The sequence below is a fragment of the Macrotis lagotis genome, chromosome 3, assembly GCF_037893015.1.
Source record: "Macrotis lagotis isolate mMagLag1 chromosome 3, bilby.v1.9.chrom.fasta, whole genome shotgun sequence".
NCBI lineage: Eukaryota > Metazoa > Chordata > Mammalia > Peramelemorphia > Peramelidae > Macrotis > Macrotis lagotis.
In genome coordinates, this window is record NC_133660.1 from 60,222,457 (window position 1) to 60,239,813 (window position 17,357).

General features: G+C 34.9%; 1 protein-coding gene across 5 annotated transcripts in view; it reads right to left on the bottom strand.

The window, feature by feature from the left end:
• The window catches only part of NPNT (nephronectin), a 100,694-nt gene that overhangs the window by 62,733 nt on the left and 20,604 nt on the right, over positions 1 to 17,357 (bottom strand). For 2 of the 5 annotated variants that reach the window (XM_074228755.1, XM_074228753.1), the window contains exon 3: positions 12,497 to 12,547. The exons of 2 other annotated variants lie outside the window; for them this stretch is intronic. In XM_074228755.1, coding sequence (XP_074084856.1) covers positions 12,497 to 12,547 — 51 coding nt within the window. Of the gene's footprint in view, positions 1 to 12,496; positions 12,637 to 17,357 lie in introns of those variants that run through there. One more of the 5 variants, XM_074228757.1, reaches the window with a different exon arrangement.

Genomic DNA, 17,357 nt, shown 5'->3' on the forward strand with positions numbered 1-17,357 from the left:
GGCAACTTATAACCTCCATGAGCTTGTTCCTCATCCATAAATTGAGGGATACTTTCAATTCAAAACCAAGATTCCATGATCTTTTATAAAGAGTTTTCTTAAGTATATATATATACTTTATTCACAATAATCCTGTGAAGTACATAGCTTATGGATTATTGTTTCCACTCTACAGATGAGGCTATAAAAAGCTAGACTTACAACCTCAGACTAGCCCAAAGTCACAAAGCTAACTGAAAGTGGTGCAGTTGGAATAAAAAACAAAGGCAGAAAGTTAGGAGTAAGCAGAAGACAAAAGTGAATATTGGGGATTCTTACAGAGTTAGATATCAGAGAGTTACTGTAAAGAACTTGAAAAGGTTGCTACAGTTGAAACTGCTCCAGCATCAACTCCCTCTGATTTGGGGAGCAACCACACACAAAATGGGCACAGAAGCCAAACTGTTCATCAAAAAAAGGGGAGGCAAGGCAAAAAAGATGTTGTGCATGTGTGTGGCACAGAATCTGCTTCCTTCCTGCTTCTGAGGATCAAAACAAAATCTATAAAGTCCTTTGAACTCCACAGCAATGGGTGTGGTATAAATTAGAGGTATTATGATTATTAAATCATCTGGCATTTGTAACCCCTACAAGAAAATACATGCTTCTCTTAAGGTTGATGAAAAATGATTCTCAGATTCCTTATATATTCCTGCCTTATGACCACCAATTCCACTGTATTGTATTCTCTCTCTGCTTTCAGTGATAATTCATTCACAAAAGCGTATGGGAATTCTGAATCCTGGGAGATCCATAACTACTATTTTCAATAGCACTGAAAACCAAGAAAAATCCTATATTTGGCATTCAAAGACTTTTATAATCTAACCCCCAACTTTCTTTCTAGTCATTGTACACCTTGTTCCTCAACATGTATGCTTCAATCAAATGAACTGGCTTCTTTATTGTTCCACAAACATGACTCTTCATCTCTTGCCTCCTGGCATTTTCTCTGATTATCTCCCATTCCTAGATGATCTCCCTCCCCAAGTGACCTCTCTGGCTTCCATTAAGTCCCAACTAAAATTACAATTTCTATAAGTCTTCCCTGGCTGTTCTTAATTCTGGTGCCTTCTCTCTCAACCATTTTCTATTCATCACACACCCACCCACACACACACACACACACACACACACACACAGACACACAAACACACATTTTGCTTTGTATATACATGTTTGCATATATGTTTCTTCCTTTCCCCTTAGATTTTAAACTCCCTTGAGGGCAGATTGTCTTTTTTTTACCTTTGTATTCCCAGTATCTGGCACAAAGGAGATGCTAAATAATGTCTATCAACTGGTTGATTGAAAAGAATCATAAGTGAAAAGAATCAAGTGTAAATGTTCCAGCCAGATGTGATGGCAAATGGAACCTTCTCTTGAAGAAACCAAAGCTGGTAAATTATTTAAACTCAAGTTCTCACCTATAGTATGGCTAAAGTCACTTCAGTATTTACACTAAATCCAATGGGGCTCTGAAAATTGGAGAAGGCTTCTTAAGGCTGCCTAAGGAAGGAGATAAACTTGTGAGTCAACACTTCTGTGCTAATTGGCAGTGGAATGGAGTCTGTGAATGGTCCCTATACTTCTAGCCTGGATGAAATAGGAAAACCCAGTCTCAAAAAAAGAAAAAAGGAAAGAAAATATATCCCAATAATATTCTACTTTGATGCTTCTCAAAGGTCCTAGCAAGACTGTTCCTAGCAAGACTCTGTAAATTCCAAGATGTACCACTAGATGATGAATTTCCTTTGGACTTAGTTTTCATTAATTGCTCACTAAGGGATGAAGGGACTTTGATCAGGACTGGGTAAAGGAAACATCTGTTTTATATTATACTGACGAATTCAAAGAGCTGGGGGGGGGATATTAACCCTACTTTGATACCTGGTTTGCAATGGCAAAAGACATGAGTATTTTGTGGAGTGTTCCCCACTGCTGACTATAAATAAAATCATGTTGGGTAGTTCTGAAGACACTGACAAAGTAGTCTATGCCAATTAATGCTTATCTCCTTGAGTGAGATTCTCAAGTATTCCTTGACTCCTCCAAAGACAGGGTTTTTGTTTTGTTTTATTTTGTTTTTGTTTGTTTGTTTTACTAGACTGGCTGGATAACTAAGTGTTATATAAGTAATCTGACCCTTTCTATATGTCACTTTCATCAACTTCTATGCCAATACATTTTTAAAATTTGGAAAGAATTATAAATGGTTTGGGGGAAAATATGAACATGGTTTTTAAAATTTTGATATTAGTTAAGTTAAAATATTTTCAAAAGAATCTGTTCCAAATGTTTTATTCTTGTAAAAAACAACCATGTTCATGTAACTGTGAGGTTGAAAGTTGGGCCATATTTTCTATTGCTGATTTAATTGCTGATTAATCCTGCTTTCTTACATCCTCTACCAGAGTCATCCAGTAATGCCTCAAAAGACATGCAGGTAACTCCAAGCTACCAAAACCATTTCAACAGATGGAACAAACTATATGAAACTCCAATGGCTTGGTAATTTTGTGTACCTGTTTCCCAAGGAATAACCTGCCTTGCTAATAATCTCAGAAAGGTTCATCACCAAAGACTAGGCAATGGCTTTTCTTGCCTATAGCAAGCTCATCATGTTTGTTAAAGACTAAGCTGTTGAAGAGTTTCATCCTTTGGCTATGGAAGAAATGCCCACAACCATTGGAATATCCCAGATTTTTTGAACTACTCAAGATTTTTCAAATATTAAATTAGAAAAAAGTCTTCATAGCAGTTCTAAAATGTTACTTTTATGACTCAATTACCCTATGAGCCAAAATTCAAATAAATTGGAAAAATAAAACCATGTTTAGATGTTAAAGAAACAAGGAAAATGATAATGCAGTATTATTTGTTCTTTGTAACTTGAGAAAACCTACTTAATGCAAATAAGATTATCTTTGGAGTACTAGGAATCATTTTTTAAATATATCTACATAATACTGTAGGTATGTTTGTTACTTTAGGCTTAATGCCACAGAAAACCAAAACAAAGAACCCTGTCCTTGAGGGTGTATAATTTAGAAGCATAAATGGCTGAGATTCTGCAAGAACAATGAAAGGGCAGAAAAAAAGAATGAAGAAAATGTATCTCTATCAGGAAAAGAAGAACTACATCTTCACTATGACTGAACTCTATGACTGAAACTCTCATCTTCAAATCAAAGCACAATCTTTAACTACAGTAATTCAAAATGCACAAAACTCTACAACGAATAATAATGTTTCATAGTGGTGAAGAGAACAGACGAAAGGAAGCACATTTTTTTCTTCAAGTCCATACATCTTTTCCTCTATGTCTCCTATCAAGACAGAAGTCAAGTCTCTAGTAAGGATTCCAGGCATTTAGAGACAGAATCATAAAATTTTGGAGCTACGAGGGATTTTAGATGTCATGAAATCTGACTTCTTCATTTTATAAATGAAGGAACTGAGGCTAAGAGGCAAAAAGGACTTGTGATAAATTCTCTAATATGTCCCAAATGTGATCATTTTTTTGTATAGGGTCTGTTTGCTTCAAGGATATGTCATTTGAGAATAGTTACATTGCCTACAATTGTCCATCTTTAACTCCCAGGGGAAAAAAAAACCTGAGGATTCAAAGTTCCTCCTTTTTTTGGTCTTTATTTTTGCTATAAATGCTTGATAAATTTGTTCAAGGGACAGGAAATAACAGTAGCACAATTTAAGTAAAAATAACTTTAAAATATTCTTCATCTCAGGGAATACGTTATAAAAGAAAATTCCTTAAACGATGATGCCTTTTATTAAGAGGTTTTTTAAATGTAGAAAACTGTGATGTGAAGTCTAATAGAATGCAATATTTCCTTTAAAATATATGTAATAATTATTTTGCCTGTAGGCCCCAGAGATATGTAGAAAGGTCATCATCCATCTATAGGAAATTGTGAAAAGAATATCAGAATGGTGTTTTAAAGACATATTGCTTGTTTTGTATTTAAGTACAAATTCCAAAGCATTTTAAGGATTTTTTCTAGAGATAAAATAGTTTGATAATTTGCATATTAGAAGTTGAATTAGACATCAATATATTTTTGTGTAGTATCCTTTTTGATATATTTGATATATTTGCAAATAAACACACATACACACATACACTCAAACACACATACACATACATGATATCAATACTATACTTGGCACACACACACACACATTTTTGATATATTTGCATATAAACACAATTAGGTATATAAACATGGTCAGGTAAATTATATTCACTACCTAAATGGGTTTCGAGGCACTATTAGCTAAGAATCAGACCCCTGAATAAGACAGGACTCAACCTTGTTGCTGCAAAACTACTTTGCACAGAACTCCCCTAAAGGATGCAGACCTCCAACAGTTACAAATCAACAAAGTACAATCAGGATATGGAACTCAAAGGAAGCAATACCAAGAAATTAGATCCAGAAGACCCTTGCGTAAGTTCCACCCCCCCCCTCCAAAAATAAAAAAAAAGCAATTCTTAAAAGGTTCTTGTTACAAATGGCGCACAAGGTTTATTTGAAAGCAAAAGGAAAATGAGCATCAAAAAACCAACCCGGATGTTATTTTCACATGCAGTTCCGCCAAAATTAGGAGATAAGCAGCTAAAAGGAGTATGGAATTACTAAGTTAATTACGTGAGTCAGGAGATTCAAATATAAGCAGAATTTTGAAGAGGAAAGTGACAGAAATATAAATCTGTGAAAGACCTTGGAAAACACATCTATTTCTTCAGGACCAGATGAAACACACCCAGAACAGATGAAAGTTTATTCTGCTCATAAAAATCTCCAAGGGAAAAGAATTCCCATGGCAACCTATTCTAATGCCTTTGGATATGAAAGACTTTTTCGTAGTTCAAACCTAAAATTCTGTTGTAGGAAACACCAGAATAAGAAATGACAATACCTTTATTAATGTCACCTCTGTAAAATAGTACCTATTAGTGCTTCTCATATGCAGGCAACTTTTCCTCCTAGGAATCTCAATTCATGTTACTTAGATGATTATATTTGCAACATCCCTCAGTCAGGAAAAGAGTGAGAAATTTTTCTCCTCATATACTTCAATCAATCTGTGACTGCCTTGATGTGGAGAGTCCCTCCAGGAATAAAAACTGCACCCCGCCCATGTGTTCTCATCCTGTGTAACTCTTCCACTGTCTCCCTAAATCCTCTACAGAGGACCTACCCCAACATCCTAGTGGCCTTCTCCAGCCTCCCATAAGGTACAACATGATAGAGACCTTTTCTCATTCATGTGGGTACCAATGGAACATTCAGGCTGCTCATCTACCATTCCTTATTCTTGTTACTTGCCTCATCCCCCTCATTTTCTAATTATACATTTCTTTGATGATATGCTTTACACTATTTCTTGATGTCATCATTTGAAACAGACTGTTGCCAGTATATGCCTACCATAAAACTCTCCATTGACCTTTGGGAGTCAGCTGCAAGTTGAATTCTCAGGAGATTGTCTTGTTCCAAGACTCACAACCATACAGCATTTGGCAGATGGGGAAATGGAAGCATGAAAGGTTTAGTGGTTTGACCAACTTCACTCAGTCAGCAAAAAACAATGTTGTACTTTTTGTTTAGCGCCCAATCCATTAGTTATGCTTACTGATGGCCAGAAAAAGCAAGGAAGGGTCCAGGACTCAGAGAGGCTTTAGAAAAGAAGGGGAAAAGGCAGAAAATGACCAGAATGCTATGGAACAAAGCATGAAAGAAATTTAGTTGAATTCTAAGAGAAGGAAAACTTGCAACTAGAGACAACTTTATAATTCTACCCCTCAAGCTCAAATGAATTAAAGTAACAATATAAAATATTTAAATAAAAAATTTACTTTCCTGCTAATTGTATATGAATCAAATTTTACTCCTTAAATAACATAGTAATTTTGAATTTTTGAATATTGCTATGTTGATGTGTAGTGGCAGTGTGGTAGTGAGGACAAGAATTTCATGGCCTCCAAAGATCTAAAAATGAGCATTACACAATGGGAAATGGAAAGTAAATAGTAGCCTTGAGCAGGCTGCAACATAGGTCTAATGAGGAACTCTGGGGAAGAAGAAAAGTAAAAGGAGGTCATCAAAAAATCATATGACAGAAATATAAGGTGAATTGCTCATGTGATGAGGGAAAGAAAGAAAAGTGGATGATCAGAATACCCCACTGTACCCTGTAGAGATCAAGAGAAATCAAGGAAGGTTTCTAACACATTGACTGGATCTCTTTATTGAACTTTTGGGAGGTCATGGGTGAGAGTCTCACAGAGATTGGAAAGGTTGGTTCTATATCATTGAAGGGAGCTCTTGAGCAGGTTCATTTGAGTATTGAATATTTCCCAATGATATCTGTGTCTTCTAAAACAATAACATATACTTTTCAATATAAACTCCAATTTCTTTATAATATCTTTGTGTCATATAAATTAAGCAATCAAATACCACAAAATTATTCAAAATAATTAAGGACTCTGCTCTGTGGATGGTGTTTGATGCTTTTTAGTCAACATATTTAGAAAGTAAAAACTGTGCTATAGGGGGCTGCTAGGTGGCACAGTGAAGGGGGCAGCTAGGTGGCGCAGTGGATAAAGCGCTGGCCCTGGAGTCAGGAGTACCTGGGTTCAAATCCGGTCTCAGACACTTAATAATTACCTAGTTGTGTGGCCTTGGGCAAGCCACTTAACCCCATTGCCTTGCAAAAACTAAAAAAAAAACTGTGCTATAAACTTCTTTGGAAAACTATTATTTCCAGACTTAACATAGTTCCTCTTATTTTTTTCTGATTAAATGGATACTAATTACTTTGGAACAATCAGCTTCATAGTTACAACCTCAAATATTGTCCACTACAGTACTTGACCTCTCAATTCATACTTTATCTGTTAAAATCAAGGGATGTCATTTACAGGTTAAAATTCTATTCTCTCACAGCCTTAAAGTTATCATTTAAGATGCCAAAACTTTAATTCATGTTTGGAGGGGATTCAGATTTGTATTTCATTGATGCAGGGAATACCCAGTGAAGAAATTCCAAATCTCAACAGAGATAATTTTTCTAGGAAGTCTTAGAGAATTACTTGGGACCATTTAGAAGTAAGTGACTTCCCAGGGTAACAAACTAGTACTTTTCAGAAATAAGGCTTTTACCTAAGTCTTCCCTGCCATGGACCTCTTATAGACTCACCTATAGCAGGTGGCAGTCAGCTTCATGCATGGGAGGCAATCCAAAGTCATGCAACACGGATTAGAATGCATGTGAATGCAAGGAAATCCTGAGTCAGAATCCTGGCTCTCTTTTTTACTACCTTTATGACCTTGGGCAAATCATTTTATATCTTTGAATATTAGTTTTCTCATCTATAAAACAAAAGAATTTAAGACTAGCTTATCAATAAGTTGCTTTCTAGCTGATCTTAAAATTCCAAGTTGCCATCAAAAGTAAGTGAGAAAACAACATGGAAATTTCAGAGAATAAAGTCTGGATATGTTGGCAAAAATGCATGTGTATGTATGTAATCTTATAGAAACTAGTTTTAATTTTTAATTTGCCAGATCTTATTACTGATAATGAAATACATCTGTTTGGAACTGATGCTGATGCTGTGCTATATCATAAGACTCAAGACATTTCACTCTCCAATATAAGAAACATGATTGCTCAAAAGATCAGTCCACTAATCTATTTGAGGGAAACTAAAGAGATGAAAAACACTTCCTTTTCACTCAGTCCCAGAAGACGAATTGTTTCATTCTTAGTATTTCTATCCCTGCCTGTACTTGCCATAAATATACATATCTGGGACAGATAAAGTTGATTAAAAATGATTAGGACTCATCATTAGATAGGAAGAAGGGAGAATTCTGGTCATCATTTAGGAAATTTTATAATATTTTCAGTGATTTTAAGCTTTTAGTTGGCACAGAACTTCATCTTTTTTTTAATACAAATGTTATCTCAATGAAGTTTTGTAGATCTTAAAATAGCACAATCTCAAAGGAATGAAAGTTTGGGTAAATGATAAGGCAATGGAGAAAGATGGATGGCAGAATTTCCAATGTTGCTGATGTATGTACAAGGAGTGGCATAAAGGAACCTATTCTCAGAATCATGTGCCTTTAAGCATGAAATAAAATATGTAGAATAACAAAGGAAACTAACTTGAAATAGACATAAAATATTTTAAAAGGATCTAAAAAGAAACTATACTATAGAAATGCTATGAAATACTATTATGCTGTAAGAAAAGATGAAAGGGATAGTTTCAGTAAAACCTGGATTTGTATTAAACTAAGGCAAAATGAAGTGAGTAGAACCAGAACAGCAATATTGTACAGATAATCAATTGTGGATTTATTTAAACCGCATTTATAACAATAATCCTGAAGGCATTGTAATAGCTACCATAGTTCGGTAGTAGATGGTGAAGAGGGTGTGTGTTCATGTACAGATTGGTTACCTTTCCACAGCCCTCTTTCACCACATGCTTCTGCTAACCTCTGTATAACCACAGCAGCAAGATGAGGAAATAAAGGAATGTGAGAGGGAAAAGGAACTAGGCTCTCAGAGGAGATATGGCATCAAGGACACAAGAGAGGATGGGGTGGTCTCTGTGACAAAGCAAAGGTCACTTCTTCCTCAGATCCTGGAGAAAAGAGACTGGGACATGAGAGAGGCACATTGGAGTATTGGGTGGGGGGATGACAGAAGGAGTTCAGATGGTCTGGATTTTCTCAGTAAAGAGGGTGGTATCTTCTGACAATGAGAATGGGTTGGGGAAGTAATGTAGGCAGCTTGAAAATAGAGAGAAATTTTAAAATAACAGCCAGGAAAGTTGTGATAGAGTGTCTGTTAGGTAGCAAGACAAGGATTGACAGGCAGGAGTGAGGGCAAAGAGAAGATCAGATAATGGGAATCTCTAGTGGACAGATGTGGGCAATATGCCAAGCCAATGCTTGGCACATTGCAGGTGCTTAACAAATTCATGCTGATTGATTGATTGGACCTTGCTTGTGTGACTGTGTGATTTCTTTAATCACAAAGGAACAATCAGCAGTTTGGGAAGGCTGAAATGAAGAAGGATGATGGTGGGGGGGAAACTCAAGGTTGAGATTTGACAAGACCAGAGTGGGGAGACAAATTAGCAGCAAGAAGTTTAAGGGGAAAGACTTATGGGAGGGAATGGTAAACAGATTATTTAAAACATTGAAAGGATTCTTGTGTGGAAATAGGTGGGCATATTTAATTTGACCCCAGAGATCAGAACCAAAAGCAATGGGCATAAGGTAAAAAGGGGCAAAGGGTAAAAGTACTCATTTGTCAGGGGAAAAAACAAACTTCCTAATAACTGGTCTTTTGGAAAAATAATAAGGAACTGTCTGGAAAGGAGGTGATTTCCTCTCTTTAGATATCTTCAAACAAAACACATTTCATTTCAGGCATAGGCTGAATTAGAGAATTTCTGAAGTTTCTTCTACCTCTGAGATTCTGTCAGTAACAGGCAAAAATCATTTTCCCAGCTAGAAAAATTTTATCAGTGTTATCTTTATGTCAAGATGAGACATATATTCACATTAAAGAATACACATTCTTTGGAATATAGAAAAAATAATTTTTACTAATTTATAGGCCTAATAAATATAGTGACTCAAGTCAAAGAATCTACATTCAAATTCTACCTATAGGTGTAATATAAAATGTAAATTCACTCTACTGGGTTTCTGTTTTATCTTCTGTTTAGCATACACACACACACACATATATGTATGTATATATATATATATATATATATATATATAGAGAGAGAGAGAGAGAGAGAGAGAGAGAGAGAGAGAGAGTATTGTGTTTGGACAGCTGAATTCTCAAACAGGATATTTTCAGAGGTAGCAACTTCTAGTTCCTAAGTGAAGATATTTCTAAAAAGGCCAATTAGAATTGATGGATTAAACCATAGACCACACAAAAAGTGATCAACAAGAAGAGGAAAATGAAATCACTTCCAGAATAAATTCTATTTCTATTTCCTTAAGACCATGAATGAGATTCAGTAATGATTTCCTGATGACATAGGTAACTTACAATTTTAATTTTTCAAGGAAATTTTCCTCTCAGAAACCAGCAAGAAAAACTTTCTTAGCATATGCAGAAGTTAGCCACTAAGGAGTACAAAATGGATCCAATCAGATTTCTGAGCAATTTACCATATATCTCTGGAGTTGCCCATACAATTTGCAATCTTCATAGTGACCAAAATAAAACTTCCGAAGTCCTAACTCAGTATGATTCTTTATTGTTACTATACTTGTCCTTTGAGCTCCTTCCATTCAACAAATTCAATTAAACAAACATTTAAGCCAATAATAGTAATATGGAAGGTATTGTTTTGGATGTTAGGGAAACTGACAATAACTACCCTCAAGGAGCTGCTTCTTGAATACAGCATGAGAAAGGGGCAAAAGGAAGATGTAGATTCATGGCTGTCATAGGAAAGTATCTTGGATGCTCTTTTTGTCCATTCATTCATTCACCAATTCATTCATGCTTTTTTTCTTTCATTTGACAAATATTTATTGAATGTCAAAATGCTGTTTTGTGTTGGGCATTTTGAAAGGATACAAAGAAGAACAAATTCAGTTCCTGCCCTCCAAGAGTTTACATTTTAATAAAGGAAATGATACAAGTATCCAGATAGCTACAGTACAAGGCAGAATACAAACTGTACCATGAGAGGCACGAACAAAATACCTGAAGGCTTAGAAAAAAGAGAGATGGCATATGGCTGGAGAGATTTGGAAAGTTTTCATGAGGAAATGGAATGTGAAATGAGTCTTATGATAGCTAGGACATAAAGAGGCTACAATAAAGAGTCTAAGGGATTTTTAGTTCTTGTCATGAATGCTGAATTATTAGATGAACAGGGATAGAATGTAGTAGACTGGTATCGTGAACCTTTTGTTGTGGGAGACCAAAATCTAACCATCTACTGGAACAGTTTTACAACATTTTAGGATGATAAGTTTAATTCATTCTATCTTCTCTATACTTGTCCCATTTAAGTTGGTTTTAGGTGGGGGTTAGACCTGAAATATATAAAAATGGAGGTAAGGAATTTGATTAGGGTAGGTGTGGTGAGGTTATTGGGGAAGGGTGATAATATCATAAGGTCATAGATTTAGATATTAAAGGGTTCTCAGAAACCCACTTAGTTTTACAGATGAGAAAATAGAAGAACAGAAAGAAAGATTAAGGAACTTGCTCAAGGCCAAGAGGAAGAACTGGTGGTCTTACTTGGTGGTAAAATTCACCATACCATGCTGCCTGCCTTCTTTCCACCACTTCACACATTGCAGGCTGCCAGACACTAACTTCAATCATCTTTAAACCAAGTAGATGTGTCTCATAGAGAGAAGGAGATAAAAACCCACTGAGTTTAGCACCACATTGCCTGGAGAAGTCAAACTTTAACATCTATATTAGAAAGTGATTACTTAAGAAATTCTAAACTAAAAAAGAGATTCAGAAATAAGAAATAATAGCAGATCATCTTCATTTGCCTATATCCTGATAAATCCTTCAGTGCATTCAGAGCATTCTCAGTTACAATCTTATCAATAAAATGGATAACCTCAACCATAATCCCATTCATTTTTAGTAATCACAGGGCATATTCACTTGAGTTTTATATCTTCCTAATAAATAAAAACTTCTTGCATGATCAACTTCACTTGCCCCCAAATGTAATGAATAAACTTCCTCTAACATGAGATAATCTTTCACCCAATAGCAGGTATCTCGCTTTACCAATTCCACAAATTGTTAGGATTTCATATACATCATCTGGTGCAGTTTCCCATTATTGTACCATGAATATGTTATGTTCAATCGTATTCTTTTCTTCAAAGAAATATCCTTTAAGATATTGGTACCTTCAACCAAAATAATAGAATCATGAGTATTGATAAGTATTAACATAACACTCTATGCAATTTAGATAATAAAATATTTCTTACCTGATATGTAGAGAGTTAATTAATTTGAGGTAGAAATCTCTTATGTTAATGACAAACTTGTTAGTAACCATATAATTGGAGAATTATTTATTATCATTGTTTCTTTATATATTAAGGAATATTAAGTTTCCTGGAGAATGGAATGGTTATTAGATTTGTTAAATAGGAAAAGATTATGTATAAACTGAAAAGAAAAAAGATTCATGAATTATCTAAGTTAAAATTGTCTTAGCAGAATTGTGAATAGAACAATTATATCCCTATGGGGTGAATTTTCCCCAAAGAGGTAAAAAAGAACAGCTAATGTTAAGGTTTATTTATAGTTCTGTAAATATATTATTGAGAGGCATGCCTTTCAAGACATAGGACTGCCAAGATTATTTCAAGAAATATGTTCTTCTAACCTTTGAGCTGGCACCTTATCCTGGCTATTCTCTGCCTTAAGACGTAGAAAGCTGCAAAACAAATGTCCAAAAAAAGAAAATCCAGATCTTTTTGTTTGTTTGTTTTCTGTAAGGAGACTGGACTTGGGTTTTTATCAACTTGCTACATTCCCGGAGACTTAACACATATTCAACATTCAGTGCTTCTCTGAAACAACAACAACAAAAACTGGGACATATTTTAAAATAGCAATATCTTAAGTCACCATTTTGTTATAAAAGTAAAACATTTCTAATCAAAATAAAAAATAAAAATTGTCTAATAATTGAAGCTCTCCTATTCTTCCATGCATTCTGGCATTTTTGGAGCTTCCAATAAAATTTTAGTTTTTAGTAAATGATTCTGTGCTTTTAGAGAGACAGTACCCTTTTATTAATGTTAATGTTAGACTATTCGATATAAAATTTAAATGCTATTTTTAAAAAATAGTCATTGAAATAACTGAAAATATGCACAGTTTTAAGATACTAATGATTGTGATCAATGAATGATTGTGGTTGGAAACTTCCTTTCAATAATTATATCCCTGGATAGCTTTTGTCATCCAAAAGCAAAAGAGTTTCTTCTGAAGTCTCAGTTAAAACAACTAAAGACTAGAATGCTCCCTTTGCTGAAAATAAAGGAAGAATTCTTGGAGAGATATTAATAATGTTCAACTACTCTGGTCAAGAGGAAGCAAGAAAAAATATTTATGGGTTCAGTCCATATCAGATCTCACAACTTTAGTCAAGAAAAAGTGGGATTTCATTTTAAAGAGATACAAATTATTGGAGTAAATTGTAACAATTAATTCAATACTAGAAATTTTTTTAATAAAAAGAAGAAAAATATCCTATGTGATTGAGAATTTTTTCCTTTAACCAAATTATAAAAATGTATAAATGATTCTGATTAATTGCCACATATTTTTTAAAGCAGATCTATATGCTTCTTAAGTCTTTCTGGTGATAGTAGTAAGTCAGAATAAAATCCAGACTTTTGTTTTCTTTTGTTATTTTTTAAATGAAAAGACTGCCATTGTTTCAAGGCTGTCAAACTCAATTATATGTTTCTCAAAAGCAAAAAATAAATAGATAAATCAGATAAGTTCTCAACAATAAACTTAAATAAATCAATTGTCTCAAAATCAAAAGTTATATTATGGCTTAATTGTTTGAGGGGAAAAATGAGGATATTTGAGTGGAGATGGGAGAGGCATAAAAAGGTACTGTTTCTTTAACACAATCTAGGAGTCATTTTCAAATGATCTGATTCATTTTGCAAAATATATTAAACACATTTTAAAACAAAGCAATTACAACTTAATAAAAAATGGCAAACATCGACATTTTTCTAGCTAGTAACATCCAAGCAGCCAAGCAGTTCTGTATAGTTTATTTTTCATTTAAAATTTTTAGAGATGTATCACATTCATTCTACTTAACCTGTAATTCAGCCATGACAGGTACAAATTTAGTGAATTTTACAGTGTCAATAGGTTTTCTGGACACCTCCAGCTTTGAATATTCCAATACAATTGAGATTAGTATGGTTTTTTAAAAAAACTATACAGAATAGCAGTTGAAGTTAAAGCAGAGCTATACCAATGAGGGGTTAGGAAGCTTTGTAGACCCATCTTGGGGTCTATTCTCCATTGATGCATGAAGGTATTTTCATAGGCAACTATGTTGATTTTCATGGACTTGTTAAACTACCAAAGTCAGTGCCCTTGAGACCTGCATGCATCTTGTTGTATATAAACCCCTTTGTAGGTAACTAAAAACCATCCTTTAACAGTACACCAATGAGGAGAAAATGGCTCTTTCTCTTTTCACTGGCCATATACCAGGATCAGAGACAGAAACAAAGAGTGTTTGTCTCAGCTAAGGCGAAAAGGTCCCAGTAGCATGCCCAAGCATCACAGCCAGCCTAACGCTCTGCTTCACCTTTGCCATTGAAGCACCCCCTACTTAGGCTTGTGTAAGCAGCAGTGTTTTGGGTTGGCTAAGGGTTCTCTGTGACAACATGCATTTTATTAGGCAGGGCTAAAAATAAATTAGCCAGTTGTTGTGGTGTGTGTGTTTGTGTGTGTGTGTGTGTGTGTGTGTGTGTGTGTGTGTGCTTTTTTTCCACATTTTGTGGAGTGGTGGTTCATATAAATTACAGAGGCTAGGTTGTGCAGGGATTATTTTTCTTACCTTTTATAACTAGCAGGACATGGGTTATGTGCTTGGAGCCAATGCAGAGCAGCCAATGTTAAATAACAAGTAATTTCCTGACTCCCAGGCCCCCATGCTGTCTAAATGTATATCTATCTGTCTTCTCCTGTGTTTTAAGTAGTTGTTGGAAGCCTAAAAATAGACTAGCTATCCAACACTGAGGGAACTGAAGAAATCTTTCTCTTAAAAAGTTGAGGCTGTTCGGTTTTTTCCCTAAAGTTGAAGATTAGATTTATTTTCCTTGAACAGTAATAATCCCTGGGTTCAGTTTCCAGTGACTTTCACTTCATGCTCTATAGCCACCCATTGGGGACTTCAGTTCAAATTTCTGGAAAGGGACTTCTTATCCTTCTCTTCTTTACCTCTAGGACCTCTCTTCCCAATCTAAAAAGCAAGTACTGTTTCAGAAAATCTTAGTTTTTTCTTTTTTCTTTTCTTCATTTTTTCAATTATATTCAAAAATAGTTTCCAACATTCATTTTGCAAAGTTTTCTCCTTCCACCATAGAATAGCAAGTTTTGGTTCTTAATACTATCCCTGAAACATATTTTCTGTGAGATTTTCGGCTTATAATTTTACTCCTCTAGATGTGGGCTCTCAGTGGGTGCTGTTCTCAAGAGTCAGGAAGATCAGAGTTCAAATCCTGCCTCAAACACTTACTACTATGTGACCTGGGGAAAGTCATTTAACATCTCTGGGCCTCAGTTTCCTTATCTGTAAAAATGGGTTTAATAACAGCATCTATTCCATAGGGCTAATTGAAAAATCACAATTCCATAGTTGCTTTGCAAACCATTCCCTTTAGCCTCTGTAAACTGTTGCCTTTCTTTGTATCCACAATGCAGAGCAAAGTACATGGCAGAGCCTTGGGCAAGATGACCTCTAAAGACCTTTCCAGTGCTAAATCTAGAATCCCTGATTCACAGACCTGCAAATTTCAGGCCAATAGATGACCTGGGACATTTTTAGAATAAAAATTTTTTCAAATGACCCTTAACCAGTCCTATCCCCACTTCTATTACTCTGAATAATAAAATAAAGAAGTCATTCTAGAGCAGAAAAAGAACAATAAGCAAATGAGTGTATTTTTATTGAATTAGCCTTATGCTTTTCTTCCTTAGGGTAATTATTTGAGAAATGCCTTTTACCTGGTTGAGCCCATGGAAATTTATTTGAAAGTTGCCTAGGGAATTAGCTTCAGCCAAGATGAAGACTTGGTAAAAGACTTTTATGAAACAGAGTTGGGGGTGGGTAGTAAAAGCATTGAGCAAACTCATGCATTTGCTAATTGTTCCTGCCCCTCTGTGGATTAAAGACAAGTTTTTTAAAGGAAAACTTGGTCAAATATTTGGAAGAAATCAACAACAAAATCCATTTAAAAAAATAACCTGGACTCCCACCTTCTCTAAGACTGAGGAAAACACTGGTGGCCTAAGGGAAGGGGGCAAACTTTTTTTTAATCATGATTAAACATACTTCAACCAAATAAAGCACATAGCAGTGAAATTTAGTTAACCTTTGATTTACTGTGTGAAGCATCTATTCTTAGGCCAACTTGTATCATGCTGCTATTTTAAGACTTCCAAAGCTTCCTTCTTTAGCATTCAGTTGGTATATATATTCAAGGAATACTAACCTATTCCAATGTTATTATAAATATGACATAATAGAGAAGATTCTCACTCTCCCCCCCCCAAATATTTTAAAATTCAAGCTAATATTTAAAAATCCATATCTTTACCACAATATTTAATGTTGTGGCATGGTGGTGACTGTTCTTTCTTGTTGTATTAAATTTTACTACAAAGGAAAGACTTTGGCTATGGTTCTAGTAATAGATTTTGTCTGCTTGAAGTCACCACTAGGCTGGCCATCCAGTGATGAATTCTTTGGTCATGGTAACCTGTGTACCAAAGAAAAATACAAACATGGCTCTCAGTTCTAAATTGCCCCTTCTTCAGCAGGACAGTGGCAGAAAAGGAAAGCAGAGGGTGCTAAAAACTACATCATCCATTAATATTAATTTTGTTTAACAGCTAATAAGTCTACATCTTATAAAAGGACCTAGATCAAATCTATATTGCCATTTGTCACCAGAAATGAAACCAGAATGAAGAAGTCACAGCTCAGTGGAAAGTTGCTTTACTTTCTCCTTTGAAAAGAAAATAAAAGAATTGGCAGCATTTGATTTTCTTATGAGTCTAAAGGCAACAAGAAACATTGCATTGTAGTATGTATGCTTCATTAAATCTTTTTGTACAACTCCAAATAGGTGTTTGCAAAAGACCACCATGAAGGTAACTACAACAAATATTTGATGTAGAAGATGAAGAAGCAGAAAAAGTCTATGATGATCTCAATGAAATTCCTCAAAATAAAGTAAGATATATTATAATATTCTATGATTTTAATGAGACATTGAACATAGGAGAAGGCTAAGACAAATACACTGGAAGATAGAGCCCCAGATTAAGAACGGAGAAAGATCAAAGTTTATAAGGAAGAGTAATCCATCACCAATACTTTCTTCAGGATGTGAGAAGATACTTGAGAAGGCAAACACCAAACAAAAATGCACTCAGTTTCATTTTTGTGATGTTATTCATCTCACAAAAAAAGAAAT